Source organism: Chlorocebus sabaeus, chromosome 9, assembly GCF_047675955.1.
Source record: "Chlorocebus sabaeus isolate Y175 chromosome 9, mChlSab1.0.hap1, whole genome shotgun sequence".
In the NCBI taxonomy this organism is placed as follows: Eukaryota; Metazoa; Chordata; class Mammalia; order Primates; family Cercopithecidae; genus Chlorocebus; species Chlorocebus sabaeus.
Genome location: NC_132912.1, coordinates 28,584,296 through 28,607,607, shown reverse-complemented (window position 1 = coordinate 28,607,607; position 23,312 = coordinate 28,584,296). Strand labels below are relative to the sequence as shown.

The 23,312-nt window shown below is 45.6% G+C and overlaps 1 protein-coding gene and 1 non-coding gene across 2 annotated transcripts; both read right to left on the bottom strand.

The window, feature by feature from the left end:
• Positions 1–2,394: 2,394 nt before the first annotated feature.
• On the bottom strand, positions 2,395–7,651 carry BAMBI (BMP and activin membrane bound inhibitor). Its single transcript, XM_008002666.3, has 3 exons — positions 7,188–7,651; positions 3,559–3,846; positions 2,395–3,116 (listed from the first exon to the last, which is right to left on the bottom strand). The coding sequence occupies exons 1-3, from the start codon at positions 7,261–7,263 to the stop codon at positions 2,698–2,700; spliced, it is 783 nt and encodes a 260-aa protein (XP_008000857.1). The 5' UTR covers positions 7,264–7,651; the 3' UTR covers positions 2,395–2,697.
• A 12,157-nt stretch (positions 7,652–19,808) lies between these two features.
• LOC119618833 (U6 spliceosomal RNA) lies at positions 19,809–19,915 on the bottom strand. The gene has a single exon (XR_005235198.1). It is a non-coding gene; the product is annotated as a U6 spliceosomal RNA (small nuclear RNA).
• Positions 19,916–23,312: the final 3,397 nt, after the last annotated feature.

Genomic DNA, 23,312 nt, shown 5'->3' with positions numbered 1-23,312 from the left:
GGCCTTGGGCACAGTGCCACCTCCCCACAGTACAGGGAGCTGTAAACAGCCTCGTGAATATACAATAGGAAGAACAAAGGCACAAGATCAAGTGGAGAGGCTGTGCATGCATCCTCCATGAAGTTTGTGGTAACACCAGCCCAGACATAGGCCTCTCTGGGAGGAAGGGGTTCACTGATTTCAAAGTGTTTCAAAGCACATGACTTTAAATCCTTCATTGTTTTATCTCCTAAAGAACTGCGGAGTTCCTAGTTAACCTGTACTTAGAAGATATGAGGTGAACAGGCCCTCATAACGGCAAGCAGAGAAAAGAAACTTCGACTACACGTAACAGATACAAAAACTGGCCACTTGAAGAACTGCGGAGCTTGCATAATGGCGTACGGGAAATGAGAAAGTACAAGGAGCAAGAAGTCCTTTAATCTCCAAACTACGAACTACTATAATGTGATCAAGAGCCAGAGTGGGGCTGGGCAGAGTGGCTCACACCTTAATCCCAGCACTTTAGGAGGCTGAGGCAGGAGGATCACTTGAGGTCAGGAGTTTGAGACCAGCTTGGCCAACATGGTGAAAACCTTGTCTCTACTACAAATACAAAAATTAGTCGGGCATGGTGGTGGGTGCCTATAATCCCAGCTGCTTCAGAGACTGAGGCAGGAGAATTGCTTGAACGTTGCGGGGGGACGGAGGAGGGGCACAGCGGGTGTGGGGAAGGGGGTGGAGGTTGTAGTGATATGGATGGCGCCACCAGACTCCAGCCTGGGTGACAGTGAGACTCAAAAAAAAAAAAAAAAAAAAAGAGCCAGAGGTGGAAGGTGGAAATTTCACCAACGAACAACTTTGATCAATTCTCTTGACAGGTTTGAAGGGTTGCGTTCAACAAACAATTCGGCTTCCTAAAAAACTGACGTACATAAAGCTTAATAACATCTTTTATAAAATATAAGGCATGCATGCAAGAGCTTCATCTTAAAAGGGACAATATGAATGCTTTTATTAAAATGTTTATTCCACAGCCTAGTTTTCTAGGGCATGTGGTCAATTAATATTAATAAAAGAAAACCCCCATACTCAAATATGCAGGCTGTAGGTTTTTTGTTTTTTTTTGAGACCGAGTCTAGCTCTGTTCCCCAGACTGGAGTGCAGTAGCACAATCTCAGCTCACCACAACCTCCACCTCCCAGGTTCAAGCAATTCTCCTGCCTAAGCCTCCCAAGTAGCTGGGACTACAGATGCACGCCACCATGCCAAGCTAATTTTTGTATTTTTAGTAGAAACGGGGTTTCACTATATTGGCCAGGCTGGTCTCGAACTCCTTACCTTGTGATCCACCTGCCTTGGCCTCCCAAAGTGCTAGGATTACAGGTGTGAGCCACCACACCTGGCCTACAGGTTAACTTTTAAGCAAAAATTTCAAATATACAAAGGAATTGAGAAGATACTCTCCATGGCATATTATTCTCACATTTAAAATAGGAAAGATCCACTGGGGGCAAGGGAAGTACACAAATAAGTCATACGTTTAAATTCAGGCTGGGCAATGTCACCAGGACCGAAAGTCTTATAGGAGGAAACACTGTTTCCTAGCTGTGTTACTGGCAAAAGCCAGTATCTATTTGGTTCCGTAAAGGATCATTTCGGAGGAGGAAACCTAGTAGCAGTTATTTAAATCAACTGGTATATCATGTTTACTACAGAAAACCTTTCTAAGGAGGAAGTTAAAAAAAAAAAAAAGCATCACACTGTTGAAGTGCAAGGTTTAAAATTAAGAGTGTTGTACGGTAGGGTTCGGCTAACTGGGGAGCCAAAATACTCAATTTGGCTTAGGACAAAATAAACTGGCCAATTAATTAACAGTAAAAGGAGACAGTGATTAACTTGAACAAAAAAAAGTTTTGTTTAGTTGGGTTTTTTTTCTTTTTTGGGTGGAGGTAGACACACTGGAAAAGGTATTCCAGAACACCTGGATCAAAATGACCTTTGCTAACTCTAGAAACTGATCAATCATATCTGACCTGGTACACACAAATTTCAGATCTCCTTCTTAGATGAAAGCTAGAACCAGAATTTTATCCTATAACCAGAAATGTGGGTAAGACACTAAAAGATGGTCAGTATACATTTAGAAACTCCATACTGTAAGATTACACAGGCACGTGGAAGAATAAGCAAGATCTTGGTCTTGTTTAAAAAAGAAAAAAGAAAAAAAAAAAAAAAATCAAGCCACATCCTGGAGTTGACAACAAGTGAACAACAGCAAATGGCCATTAGTGTAATTAACATGTACTGTCTCACGCTTCCCAGTTAAATTTATGGAAGACACTATTAAATTTCAGACAAAATATATATATTTCTTTTAAATCTTTACAATAAATCAAGATGTAGAAGCTTACATAGGGCACATTTTTGTTTATTTAGGTACTCAATTCCATCTCCCTTGGATGCAAATAACCCTGGTGACAGTGTGTACAAAGTCTTCTCTTTGTTTTCTATAATTTTAAAGCAAATAACACATTTGACTGTATTTAAGTCTGTGCAAATAATCCTTCAGAAGAAATATCCAAGATTCTGTTTGCAGAGGTCATTTTGTCTCTCAAAGATGATTAAATGAGTTTGTCTTCAGATAAAGTGCTCCTGTCCAGCAGAACTCAAAAAGGCCTTCAAGCGTTCAAGAAGTGTAGTTCAGATAAGACTCGGTCATACGAATTCCAGCTTCCCGTGCCCACTGTACATGCCCCAGTGAACGAGCGAGAGGATCTTATCATTGCTGAGGTCTGCTTGTCTCATTTTATCACAGGTCAGACAGCAGTTCTCGTGCCCACTGACCGGTACCATGCATTCCAAGTCTAACTTTGCAACCTGCCCCTTTTTGGAATGGTGTCCGTGAAAGCTGTAGTGCAAACGGGAGAGCATCTGTTGCCGCTGATCCTGCAGCCTCTTGTTTTCACTTCTAAGCATCCTTAGGGCCAACATAATAAGCAACACTAAAATCAGCCCTCCAGCAATGGGCACGGCAATGACTGCGGCCCGGAACCACAGCTCTTTGGAAGAAGTCAGCTCCTGCACCTTGGTGATAAGGTTTCTGCTACCATCATGCTGATACCTGTTTCCTTGTCCTAAAGGAGTACAAAGAAAATGATCAAACTCCATGTTAACTCCTCCTAGGGATATATTCATAATCATCAATTCATTTTATCCAGGAATTCCATTAAAAAGCAGCTTACAATTAAATCAACGATATTTAGAAAATATTGCAAAACTATCTAAAGAAGCTTACAAACGCATTTGTTTACAGACTGTCATTACGGAGATGTAATGGCCTTTTAATGTCTTCAAAATGTTGAAAAAACAGGCAAAACCTATTATGTAGACAGACATCTAATGCTCAGGCAGACATAAAAGCCACTCAATCAAGATGCATCTTTGTATCCAGCCAGGCTTCTCCCTCTGGTGTCTCTAATTACATTAACAACAAAATCAATAGCAGACACACGAAGTGGTGGCTGTCACAAGTCTATAGATAGGCAGGCATTCTGGTTAGAAACGGCTTCTACCTACCTGAGGCCTCACCCTTGGGAGGAGAGAGAACATCATGCAACCCTCGGTAATTGCACATGTCTTCATGACAGCATTCCAATGTGGGCATGGTGGTGCCAGAGTGGTTTCGGGCCTGTTTGGCTTGGCAGATGTCTGCCGTGCTTGCAAGAGAGTCCAGGCAGCCATGGGTGAGTGGGGAATTTGAGTTCTGAGGATCAAGAAGTCTAGAGAAGCAGGCGCTGAGCTCAGATTTACACATATAACCAGTGGCTACACAGTGGGCAGCATCACAGTAGCATCGAATTTCACCTGAAAACAATGAGAAATCACATCAAACTCTGCTCCAGAAACCAGATAAAGCAACTATTTAGGCAGCTGCTAAATCCCATATTCAAAGGCACGGAACTTTTAGATCATCCAAGCTCAGGGCTCCAGTCCATGGAGCCTGGGGAAGCCCTTCCTTGCAGCCAGTAGGTAAGTTTCAATCCAGTTAAATGTACTTTTGGCAATGTAGTAATCCCAATAGCAGGTTTCGGAGGAGTTTAGAGAGTCATTTTTAAAAAACTTGCTTTTTGAAGGAAATAGTAATGAGTATAATTTCTCCTACCATAACGTAAATCACGTTATTTATTCGTTTTAATCCTACATGACCATACAACATAAAATGCTAGGCTTTTTGATTTTGTCAGTATAAATATTTGATCGGAACTACTGAATTGTTTACTATCCCACAGGACTGTGCCAAGAGTTAAGAGCTTTAGCTAACACCTTATAAAGTTAGTAACTAGAAACACAACAATCTAGAAATTGCCCAGGTCAGGAGGTTTTAAAACTATGAAACTAGGCAGCTATTTGCAACCTCTCTAGAAAAGGCAAACTTTTTGCCTATAAAGATCTTTTCATGCAGAGGAGCTTTTAGTCAGTATATTGTAAAACAGGAACTAGGCAGTTTACAATTAGTGGTTTGCTTGCCAAAGTCAATTTCTTTCAGCCCAAATGGAAAGTCATAAAAGGTGGGGGGAGTATAAAACTGCAAGGCTAACTTCTCCTCCTCCTCCTCACAAGTTTTACATGTAATTCGACATGTGATCTAAAAGGGGAAACATTGAAACTGAAAATCCTCTGCTGGTTGAATGAAAAATCCTTAAGGAAACCTCAAATTTTCTACAGGAAGTGATTAAAAGTTTCCTTTATAAAAACTTATTTTGTGAGTTGCATGGCTCGGTTCACATTTTGTCACAGGGCAAGATTGGAGGCTTTAATATCAGTTTCTAGTTGAAATAATCTGGGTCTTAAAGTTATCACTAATACGATATCCACCTAGTGGACCCTGGTCGCTGTCACATGCCACAGCAAGTAAACTGAACTAATGCACAAGCCTCTTCCAGTTTCCCGTCTGAAGATCCGAAACCTCCACTCTGAAATTAAACACCAGGATCTGCTGTTTTACAAACCTCTTCCCACCCTTACCTTTCTTCCCCCTCTCTGAATGCCGAGTAAGGTGTCTCATTTAATTATCTGTCCAAATTCCAGACCACGGGATGGTATGCTCTGCTTTCACCAGACACTGCCAGTGCTTCGGTTCTAAGAAAAACCAGCCCACTAAACACAGATCTTTAGCAACCCCTAACAGTCCAAAGCTGGGGTTCTCGCTCCTAAATCTGCACTCGCCATCCTGAGGTTGGGCCCAAGTTCCTTCTCTGCTTCAAGTAAGAACCTCGCTTTGCAGAATCACTTCTCTGCTCTTTCTCCTCCTCGCTCCAAGCTCACTTTATTTTCCACATAAAGCTCACCAGTCTTCTGGGGTGATGACTACATATTCCTAGTTTGACAAATTCCATATACAGATTTAAAGTATAAATAAAACAGATTAAAAGCCCATTTTGACCCTATTAGTTTCAGACCTTGTACAGAAAAGGAAGACTGAATACAAGTAAAATGCTGCTTAAATGTTTATGAGAGCCTATTTAAAATACTATATTTTCAATGACCTAAAAACAGCCTAATAAAATTTTGACAGGTAACTGGGAAAGTTCTAACTACTTTTTTTTTTTAATTGGAGCCACATTTTAAGCAAGGAGAATGGACTTTTGTACCACTGTATTAAAACTATATTTCTGTCGTTCATAAAGTTTCTTCCTGTGGCATGCAAAAGGCCAGAAAGGGGACTGGTATTTTGAAACTGTGCAACAATGCCCTTCTGTTTCTGCCCCCTTCTCGTTACTGTATGTAGTGATTAAACAAAAATGTCTGCTTTAGTCAAGATGGCTACAGGAGAGACTGCTGGCTTCTTTTAAAGCTTTTGAAGTCCGCAGCCGTCAGAAATCTCTGATCCCCTAATTATATCATTATCAGGCACATAGTTTCGGTATCTGTGACTTCATGTCAGCCTCAGTCCTTCCCTGTTCTGCCCGCCTTTGATAGGGCCAGGAGGCTCCCCTCTGCAAGCTGCAAGGGCTGTTATTTAGGGTTAATTACACCCTTCCTTCCAAAATAAATAAATACTGTAGCACATCATCCTCGCTGGGCTAGCTTATGCTTTAACCTCATGCCTGCTACATAGCAATTAGAGAGAAGTAGGGGGGTGCAAAGGCTAAACAGTGCTTCCTACTTAAAAAAAAAATTATCTGTTCACAGAACAGAAGGTAGATTTCATAGCAGGGAGGTGAGGGGAACCTTGAAATTCAGAGGAAGTTCGGGTTATTTCTATCTAAAAGGTGAAAGCCTGCAGAGGAAAGAAGGAACTGACCCGCTGCCTTTGCCTTTTTTTTTTTTTTTTTTTGGTCTTGTTTGTAAAATATGAGGTGAGTAGGAAATGAGACGCTGACAGAGCCTACTCCTCCCGGCTACTGAAAAGCAACACAACACACTCCTGCACACCTCGGACACCTTAACTCCCAGGGAAACCCAAACACTCGCTCGCACACACTCAGAGAGATGTACGCAGAGACACATTCACACAGAGACTCAGATACACATTCAGAGATACAAAGACACTTAGAGACAGGCATAGAAATGCATTCAGAAAGACACTCAGGGTCACAGAGATACATTAAGAAATACGGAGACTCAGACATTCAGAGACACAAAGACTCGGAGAAAGAGACACAGAAGTGCATTCAGAGATAAATTCAGAGACATACTCAGAGACAGAGATACACTGAGTGATACAAAGGTTCAAACACACATTCAGTGACACAACACTCAGAGAGACACAAATGCTTTCAGAGATACTGAGGCTCAGAGACACACGCACAGAAATACATCCTGAGGCACTCACACAGACACACTGCGGGCACGCGGCAGCTACGGGCCGGGGTCTGCGATTCCTCCCGGTCGCCCGGGTCCCCGGGGTGAGGAGGCGGCGGCGTCGAGCCGAGACTCCGGCCTCACTCCCCGCTGGGCTGCAAACGCGCCACTCCCCGCAGGCAGAGCCAAGAGGACCCTCTGATCGTCGACTGCCCTGAGATCGGAGTCCGCATCCACGCGCCAGGCCACCGCCGCGACTTCTAAGAACACAGTTAACTTGTCGTGACCTGCGGCTCCGGCGCGGGAGGGAGCCTCGCCCACCGCTAACAAAGACTCTGCAGCCGGCTCCAAAGCCCCGCGGCGGGTACGGGACCCCGGGCCCTTGCGCCCCCGGCACCCACCTTTGGTGAGCAGCACGGCCATGGCGCAGAGCTCCAGCTGCAGCCAGATGAAGATGTAGCTGGAGTGGCGATCCATTGACGCCCCGCACAGCCGCGGCGCCCCCGCCGGCTCCCGGAGCCCCGGCTCGGCGGCAGCCTACTACCCCCGGAGCGCGCAGGGCATGGGCCCTGCCCGGAGCGGCGGGCGCCGTCAGCGGCGGGGCTGGGGTTCGGGCCGCGGCCGGAGCATGGAGCGCGGCTACAGGGCGCGCCCAGGAGCCCAGAAAAGTTTCCCGGTCCCGCCTCGGCGGCCACCGGCTCCCTTGCCCCACTCGACTCTAGGGCCGCACGCTAGACCCGGGCACCGACGCGGGCCAGGCTGGGCGCCCGGCCTTCAGTCCCCGCTAGCGGCCACTCTCCGCGAAGAGAGCAGGGGATCACCAGCGCGCTAGCGCATTTACCGCAACTCCCGCCAGCGCCAGCCCAGATCCCGCCGGCTCCGCGCCGTAAATAGCTCCCCGCGCGGGGAGCCAGCCCGGACGGCCCCGCCTCGCCCCGCCCCGCGGCGTCCGATTGGCCGCCGGGCTCCTGTCAATCCACCCCGCAGCTGGGGGCGGGCCCAGACGCGAGCGCTGAGGGACCTGCCCCGCGGCTCCGAGCGGCGCCGGCGTCTGGGGCGCCCGGCTGGGGCGCTGCCGTCTCCCGCGCTCCCCCTTGCGGAGGCCTGCGCGTCCATGACCTTCGCGAGGCTCCGGGGGAGCCCAGCCCCGGGACCCGCTCGGGAACCCGCCTCCGAGACCCTGACGGCTCAGTCTCGGGCGGTCAGCGTCCCCCAGCCCGGGGCTTCTTTTGGGTGCCCCCCAAAACACGCAGGAGGGCTGCGTGGTGGTCCTCCCCGGCGGCACTGCGTTTTCTGGAGCCCCCCAGGGGCGAATGACGACGCTCCGGCCTGTGCAGGTGGCGGAAGAGGGTTCGGGTGGGAACCTGGACGAGGCGGCCCAGCGCTGAGGTCTGCGTTCAGCCTTCGCCCCCGACCCCCTTAGCGTGTCCGCCTCGAGCTGCCCGCCAGGGGATCAATAAAGCCCAGACAGACCGATTGTTGATCAGTTAGGAGCCGCTAGGTTCTCCCGGGTACACGGGACGAGTAGCCGGCTAGAGACACTTAACGAAAATTAGCAAATCCAAAAGCACCCGGCGCCAGCGAGACGACACTGGCCGAGACTGACACTCAATTAACCACCCCCCAAACAATCGCTGGCAAACACGCCGGCTGACCCTGATCAATATCAACCCCGCAGTGATCTCCTCCTTGAGATGCTAATTCATTTATTAGGGATCGCGGGGCTGCCCTTCCCAAGGTACTCAAGGTGGTCTTGCTGTAGTTTTTTCTTCCCTCGGCTCTGGAAGGAATTAAGCTTAAAACTCATTATCTGAGGGAATGTTCTTTTATCCTCTCCCTCCAAAACCTGAGATGAACAAAAGTCAACCATTTGCAAAATTCTTCTTGAGAATCTGCCAGAGCTTCCCTACCCGATATGTCAAAAAGGGGTGGGGCGGGGTGGGGAAAGAAAGAGAAGCACATTTCGTGCTAAGGTGAGAATTATAAAGTCAAATCCTTTAGGACTAGAGTGCAGACATGAGCTTTAAGACTAAGAAAAATGTATATATGTCTTGAGGACTGAAAGTCAAGGCGAACATATCTCAAACGCCTAACCTTTTAAAGCTGTTGAAAGTCTGCAGAGCTGCAGGATGTACTTAATGAAATTGCCTTTGAAAAATAATGTTTATGTGCAGAAAAATAAAATAATTTCATAAACTGATGCTCAGACCATTACTTCTCTAGATCAAAATTGCATCTGAAAGGAGAGAAGGAGAAGCCCAGCAGAACTTTTAAAAGAAAATTAAACTGGTTAGGGCACCAGGTAAACAGCAGGTTTCTCAGACAAGTTTCTTAAGGGGCGTGCTGACAAGTCAGTCCTGGGGCCGAGTTTGATTAGAACTTCCTGGCTACTAGAACCTTGACAAGTTAACAATTGTAAGGTTTTTATGCAGGCAATACTTTTTTTTCCTGAGACGGAGTCTGGCTCTGTCGCCCAGGGCAGAGTGCGGTGGCACTATCTCGGCCCACTGCAACCTTCCACCTCCCCGGTTCAAGCGATTCTCCTGCCTCAGCCTCCGAGTAGGTGGGATTACAGGCGCGCGCCACCACGCCAGGCTAATTTTTGTATTTTTAGTAGAGACAAGGTTTCACCATGTTGATCAGGCTGGTCTCGAACTCCTGACCTCGTGATCTGCCCGCCTCGGCCTTCCAAAGTGCTGAGATTACAGGCGTGAGCCACCGCGCCCCGGAGGACAATACATTTTATGTAATGATACACTTTCTTTTAGAGAGTCAATTATTAGCTAAAAGGAAACTTTCAGGGTATATTCGTTCAGCCTGGCCTCCCACGGTAGGCCAGGCTTGCAGTGTCTGGGGTTATAAAATTGTCAGAAACTAGATAGTAAATCTCAAAACAATGGAGCTGGACAATGATAGAGATTCATGTGCATAATGTTACGATGCCTAAAAGAAAGAGGATAACTAGCCTAGGAAGGTAAAGAGAGCCAGTAAAGTCTCCTAGAAGCAACGATACTAAAGATTAGAAGACCATTACAAGCACAGAGGACCACAGGAATTTAGGCAAGAAATTATTTGATTGTGTAGGGTAGTAGGGGTGGTAAGTAGCGAACAGGTAGTTGGGATGACAAGCACGTCTTTGTGATTGCAGCATAAAATGTGAAGAAGTGAACAGAGAGGCATCAGAAATGGACTATATTTCCCTTTGATGCAGATAAATACTTGTTTAATGGAAGAGGTCTGGGGAACGTGTTGGTGAAAGCTGCATTCTAATAGACACTTTGAGTGTCTCCCAGCCCAATTCAGAGAATGTGCCTTTTCCCTGGAGTGGGCGTTGCAACCTGATTCAGAGACTCTGACCCTCTAGCCATAACTAGTCACATGACCCAGGTTAGGTCAGTTAGAGTCTCTCTTCTGTGTCTTTGAACAGACATGCTGCTCAGCCCCTCAAGATCATTTCATGGGAGACACAAAAATTTTGCTTTGTGGCAGCTGTAGTCCACCTGTCTGCAAAGAAAGAAAAATGATGAAGATACGCAAAGTGGCAAAGACTTAAATCCAAATGGATTTCTAGTCACTCGGCCTCACTTCTTGTCCTTAGGTTAACTCAGTAACCTTAATGAAGTCCCCTTTTTACTTAAGGTTCTTTTCCTTGCAACCCAAAGAAACCAAACTAAGATATTTGTATTTTATTGAATTAATGTTGACTTTGAGCACTCCAGGTTGTATATATTTTTTTGTTCCAAGTCCAGTTCTGAATAGGAACTTGGGATCCATTTTTTAGACAATGATTTCAACTATTTTGTTTTTATTATTAATGGGCAAACTTTCTAAATGACCAGAAATTAAAGAGAAACAAGTGTGCACTTTGTCTAATGGTTCTGGGGAAGACACGGACTTTTCAACTAAATGAATCACAGTGTTTGAATCAATGTAGAATATCAAAATCATTTTAGGGATAATGTGTCAATTATGAGGCCATATCAATAGCTGAGAGAATAGGCAACAATTTTAATTCAATTTAAGACTCTTAAGGAAAATTGCTTCTCTAGAGAATTTTACTTATGCTTTGCACATAATTCAGTTATTACTTTCCTACATGTAGGTTGATAAGTAGAGGGGAAAAAAATAGTACAATCTACTGTCCTTTTGAAGTTTAAAGCAAGAAGTGAAATCAATGACCAAAATTCTTTTTACACCTACAAAAGGATTCTGAAAATACCTGGGAACAAGCTATCTATACCCGAGAACAGAAAACTGATTCTACACCTAACTGAAACGTTTAAACAGTATAATAGTTTTTTATTACCTTCAAACAGCATTCAAGATATAATTTATCCACGGGATATACACACACACACACACACACACACATATACATATACATATATATATATATATATTTTTTTTTTTTTTTTTTTTTTGAGATGGAGTCTTGCTCTGTCACCCAGGCTGGAGTGCAGTGGCATGATCTCAGCTCATTGCAATCTCTGTCTCCTGGGTTCAAGCAGTTCTCCTGTCTCAGCCTCCAGAGGTGCCCACCACCATGCCCAGCTAATTTTTGTGTTTTTAATAGAGATGGGGTTTCGCCATGTTGGCCAGGCTGGTCTGGAACTCCTGACCTCAAGTGATCCGCCCACCTTGGCCTCCCAAAGTGGTGGGATTACAGGTGTGAGCCTCTGCGCTCAGTCAGTGATACATTTTTATAGTTGTTCTCCACCACAAAACCCATTCTGTTAACAAAGCTGCAAATGCTCTACCAATCTCTGCTTACCCAGATAATGCCATTGTTTCCCAAAGTTGTAGATGACCCTCTTTTCAGCACTACTTCTGTCTTCACAATGACAATAAAAAAAAATTGCTCTGAGTACATTTTGTTCATAGAGAAGGCAGTTGTGTTCAGGTTCCTGGCTAGCTTACAAACAACTATTGCAGTCTATTGATAGGATCTAACATTTCTGCCTGTTATACAAATCTACCAACTAACAATCCACAGAGGTTAGGTAACACTTTGAATTTCCAGTAGCAGCTTTTGTTTCTTTCTAAAAAGTCAATTGTTTTCCGTAGAAGTTGGGAGTTCAGATCTAAAACTTACTTTCATTGGAATAGGCCAAAGATAAGGGATTAGCACATCCCAAAGGAATGCCTGTCTAGTTGGGGGGTTTTTTGGTTTGGTTTTCTTTTGTTTGTTTGTTTTTGGTTTTCCTCTAAAATGGAGAAGGAGATAAAGATTGACTGCAGCACCTGGAAGGTAGGGAGATAGAACTTGAAAAGGAAGGACAAGACTGAAGCTCACCTTCCAAAATGCCCATCTTCCCACAGATGCGCCAAAATGCTATGGGGTCATGCAAATAAACCATAATAGTTGTTGAGTTGAAGCTGTCTTAAGAATTTGTAGGCCGGTGGCTGGGCGTGGTGCCTCACACATGTAATCTCAGCAGTTTGGGAGGCTGAGGTGGGAGGATCGCTTGAGCCTAGGAGTTCGAAACCAGCCTGGCCAACATGGTAAAACCCCGTCTCTACTAAGCACAACAAAAAGATTAGCTGGACATGGTGGTGCACGCCTGTGACCCCAGTTACTCGAGAGGCTGAGGCACAAGAGGCTCTTGAACCCAGGAGGCGGAGGTTGCACTGAGTCCTGAGATTGCACCACTGCACTCCAGCCTGGGTGACAGAGTGAGACCCTATCTCTAAAAAAGAAAAATAAAAAAACTGTAGGCCGGGCACGGTGGCTCACACCTGTAATCCCAGCACTTTGGGAGGCTAAGGAGGGCAGATCACTTGAGGTCAGGAGTTCGAGACCAGCCTGGCCAACATGGTGAAACCCCATCTCTACTACAAGTTACAAAATTAACCGGGCGTGGTGGTGGGTGCCTGTAGTTCCAGTTACTCTGGAAGTTGAGGCAGGAAAATCACTTGAACAGGGAGGTGGAAGTTGCAGTGAGCTGAGATCACACCACTGCACTCCAGCCTGGGCAACGGAGTGAGACTCTGTCTCAAAAAAAAAAAAAGTTTGTAAAGCTACAAATTTGGAATACAGTAAGAGTCTTCCCTAGTTAAAGATCATTACTTTAGGAACTTGACAATGGGCATTATTTATAAGCAGATAGTATCGGATACATTCTGTGTCATCCTTGGCTTCTGCATAAGTCTTTGTTCTATTAAGTTGTGTAATATAACCCCCAATTAGGCCAGCAGAACTTTAAAAAATTACTCAGTAGCTGCTAGTTTTGCCTAGCTGATGCCAAATTACCAGTTTGATTCTCTTTGTTTTGCTTTAACTAAAATGATGAATTAATCTTTTAAAGTTGACAAATTATCTTAAGCAAATTTCTGCCTAACAGAATGCTATTCAGGAATGCAATGCAAAAGTATTTTTTAGTTTTTTCCCCTTAGCTGATAAGACCTCACTTAATTTTTTAGAATAAAAAAAAAATGTCATGGTAGTTAGAAATTCAGCCAGTCATGGTAGTTAGAGCCTGTAATCCCTGCACTTTGGGTGTCTGAGGTGGAAGGATTGCTAGGGTTCAAGACCAGCCTGAGCAACATAGTAAGACCTAACGTATTTTAAAAAATAATAATTATTATTATTAATGTACAAACCATTGAAATCCAGAAGCTTTGATATTTTTATTAGAGAACCAAATATTTAGACCTTTCCTTGAAATGGGATGAAATCTTTCCTCCTTCCTCAGCACCCACCCATGCTTCTCCCTCTCCCCACTCTCGCTGCCTTTGATGGTCCAGTAATGGCTCCTATTATCCTATCCTGTCCTTTAGAATCTCAAACTCAAATCTCATTGACCCAATTGAATAAGGTATTTTGCAGCGGAACTTCAGTATTCTATTTGCTATTATGTTCTGGCCACGGTCACTGTTTTTACTTCATAATAATTCCTGAGAAAATAACTAACTATATAGTATTTGTTTTATCATTTACAAAGTATCAAGACACACATTATATTTGATGTGTGAGTTCAAGCCATGAAATAAAATGCCAGCCAAACGTGCATATCTTCAAATATTTAATGCATTTCAACGAGATTTGTGGGCAGAGGTTATAAAGAGAGTACACCCTAAGTGAGGTCATCAATGAACAGAATTCTTGTTCTTATCCTTGGTATTAAGGAAAGAACTTCTTATGCATTTTTCTCAGATTGAATAATCTTCCTTTGTTCTATCTGGTCACCTAACAAATGATCTCCTATTCTGCTATGAATCCCTTAAACACAAAGAACTCTCTGATAAGGTAGGCCGGCTCACACCTATAATCCCAGCTACTTGGGAGGCTAAGGTGGGAGGGTCACTTGAAGCTAGGAGTTTGGGACCAGCCTGGATAACATAAGGAGACTCTGTCTCAACAAAAAGTATAGCAATTAGCCCCATGTAGTGGGGAGCACCTATGGTCTTAGCTACTTGGGAGGCTGGGGCCAGTGGTTCGAGGTTACAGTGAGCTATGATTGTAGCACTGTACTCCAGCCTGAGTAACAGAGTGAGACCCTGGTCTCTAAAAAAGCAAAAGCAAAACCAAGTAACTCTCTACTGTCCCATTCACAATTTAGTGCCATTTAGTTACATGTTTAGCCTATACTTTCAAAGACATCATTTAAAATCCTTTAAAACATCTATGTGGCCGGCATGATGGGTCACACCTGTAATCCCAGCACTTTGGGAGGCTCAGGCAGGAGGATTGCTTGAGCCCAGGAATTTTGAGACCAGCCTAGGTAACATAGGGAGACCCCTATCTCTACAAGAAAATTAAAAAATTAGTCAGGCTTGGTGGCTTGCACCTGCAGTCCCAGCTACTTGGGAGGCTGAGCTGGGAGGATCTCTTGAGCCAGGGAGGTAGAGGTTGCAGTGAGCCGTGATTGCACCACGGCACTCCAGCCTAGGCCACAGAGTGAGACCCTGTCTGAAATAAATAAATAAGTAGAAATAAAACATTTATAGTACAACGTTAGTCAACTTGTTGGAAGAAAGAGACACTAAAGATTAATTTAGGAGGGATTTGTGGTGTGGACACAATAGGCTTACGGTATGGTTACTACTAACTGGTGATTGACAAGCACCGCTTATCACCTCAGGGAGCCAACCTTCCTGGGGCCGAAGCCAGAGACTTGGGCCTCTTTCTCTCAGGGTTGTCTTTGCTTCTCGCCTCTCTGCCATTGGGCTGTCATCCTCTCCTTATTTGTAGGTTTTACTTTCATAATTTCTGCTTGTTTTTGTCCAATCATAAGTCCCCTATACAGAGAGATACTGCCCAAGAGATGGTTTCACCTTCTATCACTACTGCAAACTATCACAGTCGTTTGTTCAGCTTACGGAGACACCATCCCCAAATACTCAGTCTGTGACTTTTAACCTCTTTAGCTTGGGTAGGGTTCTGGCTGATATGAAACCTGGGTACTGCTCTCAGCAAGGGTGTGAGCCAGAAAGAACACACGGAAAGAGGTATGGGCAGGCTGGCACCACAAAGCATGCCATATTATATAAAGTTAATTCACCTATAAGGAAAAATAAAGTAGGCCAGGCTCAGAGGCTCACACCTGTAATTCCAGCACTTTGAGAGGCTGAGGTGGGAGGATCACATGAGTTCAAGAGTTCGAGACCAGCAGGCCCAGTAGCAGATGCCTGTAGTCTCAGCTACTTGGCAGCCTAAAGTAGGATTACTTGAGCCCAGGAGTTCCAGGTTGCAGTGAGCTATGATCACACCACCACACTTCAGTCTAGGCAAGAGAGAGAGACCGTCTCAAAATAAAAGAAAAATGTTAGTGAGTGAATTTTGACCTTCGCCAAAAGGCTGAGAAGTGATTAGTGAGTGGAATTAAGATCAGTCCTCCAAGTCAGGCGCGGTGGCTCATGCCTGTAATCCCAGCACTTTGGGAAGCCGAGGCAGGTGGATCACTTGAGGTCAGGAGTTTGAGAACAACCTGGCCAATATGGTGAAACCCCATCTCTACTAAAAATATAAAAATTAGCCGGGCATCGTGGTGCACACCTGTAATCTCAGCTATTAGGGAGGCTGAAGCAGGAGAATCTCCAGGAGGCAGAGGTTGCTGTGAGCCGAGATAGCGCCACTGCACTCCAGCCTGGGCAACAAAGTGAGACTCTGTCTCAAAAAAAAAAAAAAGAAAAGAAATCATTCCTTCAAATTATTACTTCTGTGTGACTTTATCACTTGAGTGTTTGCTATCATCTAAAATAATGTAGCCATTTGAAGACAGCCCATTTTAAACAGACTGAAGACTCAGAACCTTGCAGAGTCCAGGACCATTTTGAACTCCTGGATCATTTTTAATATACAACAAACTTGAACAGCTCGTCTTCTTAGTGGGGCCATGGCAACGAGCAGAGTTTTTATTAGCTTCTTGAGAAAGATGAGTATTTGGAGTGAATAGTCAACCTGGCATTTTCCACATATAGTGGAGGGGGAAGGAGCAGGCAAGATGCCTGTGATGCAATGTCTATGAGCAATGACATTGCTTGCCAGTCTGTACGGAATACATGAGCAAAATCCATCAACATTACAGCCAAAGAGTCAAAGTAGTCACTTGTTTCCTTGGAGGTCCATCCACTCGGCTCCACCCCGTACCACTTAGTTGTTCCTCATTAAATCATAGGAGTATATGAAAAGAGTTCTCTGGGCCTGGCATGGTGGCTCGTGCCTATAAACCCAGCACTTTGCGAGGCCAAGGAGGGTGGATCACTTGAATCCAGGAGCTCAAGACCATCCGGGGCAACATGGTGAAACCCCATCTCTACTAAAAATACAAAAATTAGCTGGGTGTGGTGGTGCATGCCTGTAATCCCAGCCAATCAGGAGGCTGAGGCTGGAGGATCGCTTGAGCCAGAGATGGGGAGGCTGCAGTGAGCCAAGATTGCACCACTGCACTCCAGCCTGGGTAACAGAGCAAGGAAGAAGTAACACTCAAGTAAGAAACTGAAGTCCTGCATTTGTATCCACACTCCATTACTCAATATTTTGTTTATTTGTTTGTTTGTTTTTTGAGACAGGGCCTCGCTCTGTCACCCAGGTTGGAGTGCAGTGGCACAATCTCAGCTCACTGCAGCCTCCACCACCATGGCTCAAGTGATCCTTCCACCTCAGACTCCCCAGTAGCTAGGACTACAGGTGCATGCCACCACACCCCGCTAATTTTTAAATATTTTATAGAGACAGGGTCTTATCACGTTGCCCAAGCTGGTTGTTTATTTTATTATTATTATTATTATTATTGAGATGGAGTCTCACTCCATTGCCCAGGCTGAAGTGCAGTGGAGCAAGCTCACTGCAGCCTCTGCCTCCCGAGTTCAAGCCATTCTTGTGCCTCACCCTCCTGCGTGGCTAGGATTACAGATGTTTGCCACCATGCCTGGCTAATTTTTGTATTTTTGATAGAGGCAGGGTTTCACCATTTTGGCCAGGCTGGTCTCAAACTCCTGGCTTCAAGTGATTCACCTGCCTCAGCCTCCCAAAGTACTGGGATCACAGGCATGAACCTCCATGCCCAGTATACTCAATGAGTTTTTATGAGCCAATCAATTGGCCCCTTGGTACTCAGTTTTCTTGCCCATAAAAATGAGAACAAGAGTGTTTGGTAGCCTGCCTGCTCCAGAGATTGCTACTAGTGTAACTTGAGGTCTTCGTGTAAGTTTTGTTAACTGTGAATCTCTATAGAAATGGTGACCAATTTTCCTTAGAAATTGGTCTAAGGAAAAATTTGTAATATTTGAAAGTATTTATGATGACTTCAGGACTTCCCAGGTGGTTTCAGGATCTTCTCCTCCCTGGAGGTGAAGATTTGAAGTGCAAATAATGTTAATGCCAAGTCAGCCCGTGGCCTGGGCAGGGTGATGGTATCTCTCTGAAAACGCAGGAATCTTGCCAACAAAGGTTTGCTCCCATGACTGGTGATAGTCCAAGAATCAGCCGAGGCAAATTGGTTGGCTAACTTATCATTACGCAGGAAACTTAGCTGCTCTCATGGAACCATAACTCGTGCCTCTAGTCTGCTGGAAAAACACAAGAAGTATCTTCCACCCTGCAGCATGACACCTTTAGATAACCCATCTCCAGTCCGATGGCATTTTTCGAAGAAGTCTGATGTTGCTTACTCACTTTCAAACGGAAGCATTTCCTAAGAAAATCCTGATTAATTATGGATACACTTGCCATGAACTGTACTCATGAGCCGTCCTTTTTTTTTTTTTAAGGGATAATCAAGAGATTTCTGAAACGGCTCCTGCCCTCAAAATGCTTCTAATCCACCTGCCTTTTTTTTTTTTCTTTTTCAGGTGACTGCTTAATTTTAACAGAGGTCTGTAGGAATGATGGGAAGGGGCACTGGTACTTCTCTCTTTCCTAATCCTTCAAGTCATCCCTGAAGATTCGCACTGTTTTTCTGGAGACAGGTGAGGTCCAGCCCCTGAAAGAGGCAGACAGTGCAGAGAGAAGAGCCTATGTTTTTGCATTTTTGTCAGAGGTGATTTATCAAGGTACAATCAAAGCCTTTTCACATCTGAAGTATTTTCCTTCTCATCAGCCAGTACGACTCCAGCGAAGAGAGAGGGAAGAGGGAGAAGGGAGTGTCCAGGAAGATTCACCTTCCTATTGACAGATTAGGAAGTTTCGGGAAAATGTACTCCAGGCTCCACTCCAATCGTTACTGATTCCCGGTTCGTTGGAATACATGTAGAAAAGTACTTAGAGAAATTAGTTTAAGTATAAGATAAATGCTGATCCCCGGGTCCCTCTAAGTTTCTATTGACAATAGCAAAACAGCAGCCGCAGCGCCACTTCGGTTCAATCGAAGAGATATTAGCATCCGTTTTAGGCAGGGAGAACATCCAAAAAGATCGATACCGAGGGGAGGGCGAGGCTGGGAGAGCGATCGGGAGCCGAGAGCGAGTGAGCGAGAGAGGGCGAGGAGAAGGAACGGGAACCAGCGAGAGATCCCTCGGGGGAAATGCAAACGCTGGAGAGAGGCACCAATTATGATAATTGAAGGTAATGGTGCTGAGGCGCCAAGGAGCTCCGCGCTGTTTTACATCATCCAGCTCCAACCCAGACGCGCCCGAGCCCGCCCCTCCCCGGCCGTGCCCACGCTCTCCCGGGCTCTCTGGGGCCCCTGCCCCGGGCCGGCCCCGGGCAATTCGGGTGCCCCGCGCGTCCCAGCCGCTGTCTGTTTCCCCTACCGCCTCCTCTGTGCTGACTTATGGAGCGACCCCGACTTGTCGCAAAATAAAACAGGGGCACAGACACTTGTGGTCTGGACAGACTTCCCCCAGGCTAGAGTCTGTAGGGACTGGAGACATCCCTGTCCCGATCCTGGTACCAATGCGCCCCTGTTTGCGCTGTGGTTCTCAGTCTCACTTCCACCGTAACCTCCTTCCCCCTTTCCCCTGTAACTCGGGAAATTTAAACCAGCGTCTTAAAAATAAGCCGCGTGGGAGCCCGGGAGTTCGTGAATGTGGCGGACAGGATTGGAAAAGATTTTATTGTTGTTCAACTTCTGACCAAAATGGGATCTTTGAGTCACTGAATTTTAAGGAGTCAGGAGAGATGGAACAGCAGTTTCCCCGACCTAGAGGTTCAGAGAAGAGACCCAGGGACTTTAGGGGCTGGCCTCGGTATGAGTGAGGTGTGTTTTTCAAAGCTACCGGGTTTTGTTTGTTTGAATGATTTCCTTCCTTCCTTCCTTCCTTCCTTCCTTCCTTCCTTCCTTCCTTCCTTCCTTCCTTCCTTCCTTCCCCTCTCTCTCTTTCTTTCTTTCTTTTCTTTTCTTTCTCTCTTTTTCTTCTCTTTCAATATGTTTCCTTTTATTTTGAAATTGAAACAGCAAAATGAAGTGGTTTGTAGCTGAAACAAACTTCAGGGGAAAGAAAACTGGAGTGTTCCCTCATCCGTCAAAGAACAAACTTCAAGGTCTGAGCCAGCTGCCCCACCTGCCCCAGACAGAGCAATGAACAGATTAAAGGATGGTAGGAAGGATACAATCAAAATCGCGTGGTCGTGGCTGGCAGATAAAAATATGGAACGCTTCACGACTTTGCGTGTCATTCTTGTGCAGGGGCCTTGCTAATCTTCTGTGTATCGTTCCAATTTTAGTATATGTGCTGCTGAAGCGAGCACCCTTTTTTTTTTTTTTTTTTTTTTTTGAGTCTCGCTCTGTCCCCCAGGCTGGAGTGCAGTGGCGCGATCTAGGCTCACTGCAAGCTCCGCCCCCTGGGTTCACACCACTCTCCTGCCTCCGCCTCCCCGAGTAGCTGGGTCTACAGGCGCCCCCCACCACGCCTGGCTAGTTTTTTGTATTTTTAGTAGAGACGGGGTTTCACCGTGTTAGCCAGGATGATCTCGATCTCCTGACCTCGTGATCCGCCCGCCTCGGCCTCCCAAAGTGCTGGGATTACAGGCTTGAGCCACCGAACCCGGCCTTTTTTTTTTTTTTTTAATGGAGACAGGGTCTCACTATTATGCCCTGCCTGGTCTCAAACTCCTGGCTTCAAGTGATCCTCCTGCCTAAGCCTCCCAAAGCCCTGCAATTACGGGCTTGAGCCACCCTATCTGACCAACTGATTGCTTGCTTGCTTTTTTTTATTTTTGAGATGGTGCCTCACTCTGTTGCCCAGGATGGAGTGCAGTAGTGCAATCTCAGCTCACTGCAACTTCTGCCTGGGTTCAAGCGATTCTTCCGCCTCAGTCTCCTGAGAAGCAGGGATTACAGGCATAGGCCACCACACCCAGCTAAGTTTTGTATTTTTAGTAGAGACAGGTTTTTGCCGTGTTGGTCAGGCTGGTCTCAAACTCCCAACCTCAAATAGTCTGCCCGCCTGGTACTCCCAAAGTGCTGGAATTACAGGCGTGAGCCACCTTGTCCGGCCCAACTGATTGTTTTCTGATTGTAAAAGTAATGGATCACTGTAGAAAACTTGGAAAATACAAAAAAGAATTATGAAAACGTCTGTGGCTGCGGCAGGTGGCAGGGAGTCTGTTTCTAGGCCAGTTCCTGAGGCAGAACCAGACACAAGGAAGCAGTGGTGAGGTGGGCTCCTGCACCTGGGGTCCAGCATTAGCCTGGGGCTCAGTCACTTACCAGTGTGTGACTTCGGGCAAACGTTGTTAAACCTCTCTCGACATCATTTTGTCACCTGTAAAATATGACTAATAAAATGGCCTCTAAGATTCCTTCTCAGCTCTGTGAAAGGCAGCCTCAGAAATAAACTCTGAGGCCAAAACAAGTGTCATTAGCTTCTCCAAATAAAGTGGAATTACTATTTTCTAGAAATGCTTTAAGAAAGCCCTTCAAAAGCAGATCTATGACTCCATCTGTCTTTCAGGAGCACTGTCTCTTAAAAACAGATGTGAATAATAATACAAATATTTGGCAGGTGCCAATACATGTTAAAAGTCCAGCTCAAGGTGATGACCGTTCTGATCAGACCATTCTAGAACAGTCAACCCAGTGGGAAGTGTGGCATCTTTCAAAGTTCTGTGATGAAACAGAGTGATCAAGTTGGTAAAAGCATTTAATACCACATTCAAACTGGGAATGTGAAGGAGGGACTTAACACGATAGGAAAGGAGACTTGCTTTGTGTAATTGCAGAGGTCACAACAAGGACTAGTGGGTGCCAGGGAAAAGGCGCCACATAGGTTTAAGATAAGGAAGAACTTCCAGGAATTAATTCTGTCTGAAGGCAGCACAGGCTGTGGTTCCCAAGCAGCAGGAGAAGTCCAGCAAGGGACGCATGGACTAATTGTTGAACCAAGTGACCATATAAAATCTCAGTGTCAAGATATTGTCATAACAGAGACAACTTCTGGTTACCATTTCCTTTAATATTAGAGATGACAATGCTGTATGATTTTTCACAACTAGGGAAAATGCTGCGCACTGGATCTCATCTAAGGAGTAAGAACCTGAGTGTCAACTCGGACTTTCCTGAGCTGTTCAAGACCAAAGATGCCCAAATAGAGAAAAATGAGGGCAGGTGCGCAACTCACTTCAGAACAGGCTGAGCACCAGGGCTGGCTGCGACTGCTTAAGAGAAACAAAAAAAAGCATGGGATGGGGCCATCACATTCCTATGACCCAGCCCTCCCTAACCTAGCAGGCCTGCTCATGAGTGAATAATTATGGGAAGGGCTGCAGAGGGCAGAGGGGCCACAGAAGACAGCTGTAAGCAGGATCTTTTTTTTTTTTTTGAGACGGAGTTTCGCTCTTGTTGCCCAGGCTGGAGTGCAGTGGTGTAATCTCGGCTCACTGCAACCTCCAAATCCCTGGTTCAAGCAATTCTCCTGCCTCAGCCTCCTGAGTAGCTGGGATTACAGGCATGCACCATTATGCCCAGCTAATTTTTGTATTTTTGGTAGAGACGGGATTTCACCATGTTGGCCAGGATGGTCTTGATCTCCCGACCTCACGATCTACCCACCTTGGCCTCCCAAAGTGTTGGCATCACAGGCGTGAGCCACGGCACCCAGTCCATAAGCAGGATCTTGATTCACATTTAAGATCCATTTTAAACCAATAGGGAGTCTCCCAAACCTGTATTCTGTATGACTGAAAGGCACTTTCTATCTCTCTTTTCTGAACAGTCTCTAAACAATGCCTCATGTCCATTTTGTTTTGGTCAACAACTGGACAGATTTAACTTTTGGTGGGATTAAAGGTAAATCGTGTTTGGCAGGCTCTACCAACCTTCCTTGTAAGTCACTTCATATCAGGGCCAGGTGTAGTGGCTCACACCTGTAATCCCAGCACTTTGGGAGGCCGAGGCAGGTGGATCACTTGAGGTCAGGAGTTCAAGACCAGCCTGGCCAACATGGTGAAACCCTGTTTCTACTAAAAATACAAAAATTCACCGGGCATGGTGGTGGGCACCTATAATCCTAGCTACTCGAGGGACTGAGGCAGGAGAATCGCTTGAACATGGGAGGCAGAGGTTCTAGTGAGGGGAGATCGTGCCACTGCTCTCAAGCCTGAGCAATAAGAGCGAATCTTCATCTAAAAAAAAAAAAAGTCATTTCATATCATATTATAATTCCAGACAAAAAAGGCAGAGGAAAGAGGTGGGAGAGAGAGGAAGGAAAACCCAAGCAGATCTGATATCTTTCTTTAAGGAGCAGTCATAGTTTATTTTCCCAGCTTTTGCTAATACTGTTCCTTGGTAAGTACCTCTTGAGGTGTGCCTCCTGGAGGTGTACTGGACCCTCCAGTACCAGGAATAGAATCACCATATCTCAGCCTCTTGGCTTTTCTTCTCTTGAAAACACCATCCTCCCCAGTCACCTCCCCAGTCCCCTCCCCAGTTTTCTGCACATCACATAGGCTGGTAGCAAGAAAAGCAACTCATGCTCCAAACCATCAAACCCTCTTTTTTTTTTTTTTTTTTTTTTTGAGACAGAGTCTCACTCTGTTGCCCAAGCTGGAATGCACTGGCACAATCTCGGTTCACTGCAACCTCCACCTCCCAGGTTCAAGCGATTCTCCTGCCTCAGCCTCCCCAGTAGCAGGGACTACAGGCACG

Bases quoted from the DNA above. Each gene is read 5' to 3' on its own strand.
- BAMBI (XM_008002666.3), bottom strand. From the start codon at position 7,263: ATGGATCGCCACTCCAGCTACATCTTCATCTGGCTGCAGCTGGAGCTC. The intron at 3,847-7,187 runs GTGGGTGCCGGG...CATTGTTTTCAG, and splicing joins GGCCGTGCTGCTCACCAAAG to GTGAAATTCGATGCTACTGT. The intron at 3,117-3,558 runs GTAGGTAGAAGC...GTACTCCTTTAG, and splicing joins TCCCAAGGGTGAGGCCTCAG to GACAAGGAAACAGGTATCAG.